Genomic DNA, 6,000 nt, shown 5'->3' on the forward strand with positions numbered 1-6,000 from the left:
TCAGGACAAGCAGTTGTGCTGGCAGCCACAGGGTGACAGGGACTCACAGAGGGCACTTGGAAGGCTCCATGTGTCTTGGGGACAAGGGCTTGTGGGATGGGCTGGGCTTGGCTGGGGAGGAGACAGGTCTCTGTCAATTGGGTGCATCACACTGTGGCCTTTCTGTCGTGGATTTCCAAGCGCAAAGATTGTACAAATTAAACTGGCAGATAATAAAGTTGTGGATGACTCACTCCCCAGTGTGACGCTGACTCCCCTTGGGGTGGAAGACTGCTACAGCCTGAGGGGTGTGCGTCAAGGTTAAGAGGTCAAGGATGTGTTCAATAAAAGATGTGGGGAAAGGGGTCAGGGCAGTCCCCACTGGAGAGTCTGGTTATGCCAAATCCCTCAGAGCCATCCTCTTCCCTATTCCCCAAAGAAGTTGGTCCTTTCTGGAGGTCCCTCCCTAGTGCACAGGAACTAAGTCACTATTTCATAACCCTTCCTCCCCTCACCCCAGGGATATCCATGGCATTCCCCCTTCCCCTTGGCTGCAGGGGGGTAAAATGAGGGTTCCAGCCCTGTCCATATCTCATCCTGCAGTTTTCTCAGTATCGGTGGTGGTGGATGACATGCAGTGGCTGGGATTCAAGGCCCGTTGGCGGGCTGCTTCTCGGTTTGCTTGGAGGGCCTGGCCAATGAGGTATTCACTTTCCTGGGCCACATCTGATAGGCGCAAGTCAAACTCCAGAAGGGTCTTGTTGTCTGACATCCCTTCCAAGAGCTGTTTCCCGCCGTCCTGGCAGAAGGGGAGGGATATGAGAGAAAGGATCATTTTTCATCACTACTTGGATCACACACACACATGTACATGTGTATACACACATATATTCACATTTATATACAGCTACAACTGAGGCAACAACATTCTTATCAATGGAGAAAAGATTGAAGTTGTCAAGGACTTCATTCTTCTTGGATCAACTATCAACACTCATGGAAGCAGCAGTCAGGAGATCAGATGACGTATTGCATTGGGCAAATCTGCTGCACAGGAACTTTTTAAAGTATTGAAGAGCAGAGATGTCAGCTTAAGGACTAAGGTGCTCCTGACCCAAACCATGGTATTTTCAATAGCCTCATATGGATGTGAAAGCTGGACAGTGCATAAGGAAGATCGTAGAAGAATTGATGCCTTTGAATTGTGGTGTTGGAGGAGAATACTGAAAATGCCATGGACTGCCAAAAGAACCAATAGATCTGTTTTGGAAGAAGTGCAGCCAGAGTGCTCCTTGGAGGCCAAGATGGCTAAGCTTCGTCTCTCTTTGGACATATTGTCCAGAGGGAACAGTCACTGGAGAAGGATGTCATGCTAGGTAAGGTGGAGGGTCAGAGAAAAAGGGGAAGACCCCTAACGAGATGGATTGGCCAGGTGGCATCATTGATGGACTCAAGTGTGGCAGTGGTAGTGAGGTTGGCCCAGGATCGGACATTGTTTCATTCTGCTGTGCATGGGGTCGCTATGAGTTGGTTCCAACTAGATGGCACCTGAACGACTGAGGCAAAGGTTTCTCTAAACAACAGTTAACCTCTTTGTGTAGTATACTGATTATTATCCCATCTCATTTGAAAAATGGTGGCCAAGACCCGCTCAAGTGATTTATCAACACCTCAAAGGACTAGAACATATGGATCTATGGAAATTATGGTGATTCCATTCCTTTTAACTGGTTTAGCCAAGGGCGTGGGAAACATGGTTAATAAGGTGTGAGAGAGTAATCTGAAGGGGGCCTAATGGGAAGTATGATTGAGTGGGTTAGGCCTAATGTGAAAACATTTCGTATTAGGTGAGTGCTGTTGTTTTATGGTTATCACTCAATACTGGGTTGTGAAATCAATTTAGTGGGCCAAGACAGCATTTAAGACATGAAACTGACTAGAATATAAAGGACATAAATGCAAATAGGAAACATCAGCAAACATAAGCAGTAATGTTTATGTTCACTAGGTTGTCATATAGATTGCATTTCTTACTCCAGGATCTGGTCAGGAAACTTTGAAAGACACTGTTCACTGGAATGGAGCTGAGTTTTCAATCACTCCTGAGTTTGAATCACAGCTCTGCCACAGGATGCTCTTGGGCAATGTACTAACTTCTCTGAGGTTCAATGCTATGCATTCTACTAGATAATGGTGAGGTTTAACCGAAAAATATTGGCTGTTGGGTACCTAGCATAGTATGTCATTGTGAGTTATAACAACAGCTGTTGTTGTTGCTTTTATTAAGCGTCATCAAATCCGTTCCAACTCATAGCAACCCTGTGTAGGGTTTCTGAAAAGTGACTGGTAGGTTTGAACCACTGACCTGTGGTTAGCAGTCCAGTGCTTACCAGGACTCCAATAACAGCTAGCAATTTCTACAGACTCACCCAATGCTCTACAAAGAGTATGACTCATTTAATCTTTCCAATAAGGACACTGAAAAGGAGTAGGTCTAACTACTCGCCCCATTTGTTATTGTTGTTAGTGGCCATCCAGTTGGCTCCGACTCATGGTGGCCTTATGTATAGCAGAAAGAAACATTGCCTGATCCTTTGTCATCCTCACAATTGGTTTGTTTGAGCGCACTGCTGCAGCTCCTATCTTCATTTTACAGACCAGGAAATGGAGGCCCAGAGAGGTTAAGTAATTTACCCAAGAGTAAAATTACTAGGAACTAGGCAAACTTTATAATCTCATAGGCAAAGTTTAATCTTAACAATTATCTTGCAAGTACCCCATGGCAGTTGGATTGCACTAACTACCCTCTAAAGATCTGCCCTAGAAGTGGTGGCTCACCAGGCCGATGTGGTTGCAGGACAGGTTGATGTTGGTGAGTGTAGTGTTGACAGAGAGCACCTGGGACAGGAGCGTGGCGGTGGGCTCTGACAGTTCATTGCCACCCAGGTGCAGTGTGGTGAGGCACTTGTTGGTCTGCAGAGCATGGGCCAGTGCCTGGCCACCCTCATCCTCGATGCAGTTGAGGCGGAGATTAAGGTTGATAAGGTTGGTGTTGTGTGCCAGGGCGTGAGCCAGAGACTGGGCACCTGGTGCGCGCACCTGGTTGTTGGCCAGGTTGAGTATGCGCAGGCGGCTGTGGCTCAGCAGCTTGGCGGCGGCGCGCACACCACGGTCTCCAATGAGGTTGTGGGACAAGTCCAGCTCTTCAAGGGCTGGGTGGTCTAGGAGGCTGCGAATCAGGATGCGTGCCTTGTCATCATCCACCCTGCTTCGGGTCAGCCTGAAGACCTGCAGACAGGTAGAGGTCTGCTAGAACATTTCATAACCATTATTTCTAACTCTCAGCATTCCAGTGAGGTAGAGCAAGTTCTTCTCATTTTACAGATAGAAAAAGGAGGCTTTGGGAGATTACCTTATTTTCTCAGGGTCTAACAGTGATTAAGGGACAGAGGCAGGTTTTGAGTCCTACTCTAATGTCCTAGCCCCTCAGTATGCCCTCCTTAGCTGGTGAAAATCCACCATGGCAGAGGGCGGAACTCTTTGAAGGAGGCTGCCAGGGTGAGAACCATGGAGAGAATGTGGAGGGAGGAGGCAGGAAACTGATGGGATAAAGAACTAGTATTCTGAATAGCACAGATGAGAGAAGTCCCCACCCTTTTCCTTCTTGCTGATTTGTTGCACTCCTGCCTTTTCCTGGAGATCTGTGTCATGGTCCTATCCTTCAGCCCTCTTCTTTATTTACATCCCTTTACCCAGCTTAGAATCTTTTGTCTCTCTTGTCTTTTCATTGCATCTGTCTGGCAAAATACCAATCCTGGATCAACCCCACTTTCTATTTTCTGCATTCTGCATGTTTGTGACCAAGCCCAAATAAGTCACATGATAGGGCTGGTTGGCATCACTGGAAATTTATTATCTTCAACCACCAATAGGTCCTCAGTGCCATGTGCCAACCCAACTACATCTCTCTAGTCAGCTGACTCTCCTCTCATAAGCTACAACAACGATTTAATCTTTTCTAAGCCTCCTCAAACTGCAGGTGCCCCCCTACATCTCTTTTCAGCAGGCAAACTCTCCTCCTCATTTACAGGAACTCCTCATTACCAAATGCAAGCCTGCCAATACTACTACCCTCCACTAGGTTTCTTCTCACTTTTGACTATTCCCTATGACACTGTCCAAATCCAGGGCTTCAATTGCTACCTTCAGCTCAGACCTCTCACCTGAGCTTCAGACCCATCTGCCCAATTAACAAAATGACTCTTCAGTCAGATTCCTCAAAGCTACCTCAAATGAGAAACTGAACTCATGATCTTCCTCCTTCAACCTGATCCTCCGTCCACATTTACCTGTCTCTGCAAATGACCCCTTCATCCATCACAAGCCAGGGGCCTTCTCTTCTAGATCCTACTTACGCCAGGAAGGCCAGTAAATTTGACTGCTTGAGTATCTCTTAGCATAGTGGTTACGAGTTGGGCTGCTAACTTCAAGGTCAGCAGTTTGAAACTACCAGCCATTCTGTGGGAGAAAGATGAGACTTTCTGTAAAGATTTACAGAAAGTAAATCCTGTAAAGATTTACAACCTCGGAAACCCTATGCAGGGTCGCTATGAGTTGGAACCGACTCCTCGGCATACCACCACCACCACCACCACTAAGTAGGTATCTCTTTGGGAGTTCAATGACCCTGTATGATAAACACTAGACTGCAAACCACAGGTCTGTGGTTCAAGCCCACCAGCTGCTATTCAGGAGAAAGATGAGGCTTTCTGCTTCCACAAATATTTACAGCCTTGGAAACACTATGTATAGGTGCATACTTGCTATGAGGTGGTACATACTCAAAAGCACTTAACAACAACAAAATCCTCTTTAATCTCCCCACTTGTCTCAGTCTCCATAGACACCACCCTCATTCAAACTACTCTCATCTTTACTTGGACTTGACCATGACCTCCCAGATTTTCTCCCGTGTCCACCATGACCCTGTCTCGTCCATTCTCCATCATGAGCAAAGAGATCTTTTCATATGAAAACGGCAATAACGTGACCTCTTTTGTGCCCAAAAGCCTTGGATGGTGTCCTAGAGCTCTTAAGGATAAAGTTAAACTCCTTAACAAGGCCCTCTTCACCCAGTGAGTCTGGCCACCGATTGCGTGTCCATTTTCATCTCACTGTCTTGGCTACAGTCACACTGACCTTCTCTTTCAAGCCCCTTAAATTTGCCATGTTCACTCTGCCCTTAGGACCTCTGTATATGCTGCCTCCTCTGCTTAAAATGTTCTTTCCTCTCTCCTTATATTATCACTTCTACTTTTTCTTCTCATCACTGCTTAAGTGAGACTTGTTCAGGAAAGTCTTGCCTGGCAAGATCAAATCCCTCTTTTATCATCTCTCTTCTTTATAGTGTTTATTCCAGTTTATGGTTGACAGATAAAACACAAGATACAGGACACCCAATTAAATGTGAATTTTGGGTAAACAAGTATGCTTTGTGCAATATTTGGGGTATGTTGTGAACTGTGGTAGAGTCGGCCCCTGACTCATGTGACAAAAGGCTACCCCATCCTGGGTCATCACCATGATTGCTTAGAGAGAGGACTTTGAGATCCACAGAGTTTTCACTGGCTGATTCTCATACTAAAATTCAGATTTTTATTGGCTAAAACTGGCAACCTAGTTTTACTGCAATTATGCACTTAGGTGATTATTTGATTAATGTCTTGCATCCCACCAGACTGTCAGCTCCAGAGGGCTGATATCTGGTATGTTGTTGTTGTTGTTAAGTGCTGTCGAGTCAATTCTGACCCATAGCGACCCTATATAGGGTTTCCAAGGAACAGCTTGTGAGCTTGAACCGCTGACCTTGCAGTTCAAACGATTTTGCAGTCTGACAAATTAGCCTACAGTGCCACACCAGGACTCCGATGTTGTTGTTGTTAAGTGCCATCGAGTCGGTTCCGACCCATAGCGACCCTGTACAGGGTTTCCGAGGGTGTAAATCCTTACGGGAGTAGAAAG

General features: G+C 46.1%; 1 protein-coding gene across 1 annotated transcript in view; it reads right to left on the bottom strand.

Annotated features, from left to right (window-relative positions):
- Window positions 1-571: 571 nt before the first annotated feature.
- Window positions 572-6,000, bottom strand: part of TCTE1 (t-complex-associated-testis-expressed 1) — a 7,952-nt gene continuing 2,523 nt past the window's right edge. Inside the window, exons 3-4 of the mRNA XM_006860602.1 lie at window positions 2,818-3,267; window positions 572-778 (exon numbers count right to left, since the gene is read on the bottom strand). Of these exons, the coding sequence (XP_006860664.1) occupies window positions 572-778; window positions 2,818-3,267 (657 nt within the window). The remainder of the gene's footprint in view (window positions 779-2,817; window positions 3,268-6,000) is intronic.

Source organism: Chrysochloris asiatica, unplaced genomic scaffold (genome assembly GCF_000296735.1).
Source record: "Chrysochloris asiatica unplaced genomic scaffold, ChrAsi1.0 scaffold00038, whole genome shotgun sequence".
Taxonomy (NCBI): Eukaryota; Metazoa; Chordata; class Mammalia; order Afrosoricida; family Chrysochloridae; genus Chrysochloris; species Chrysochloris asiatica.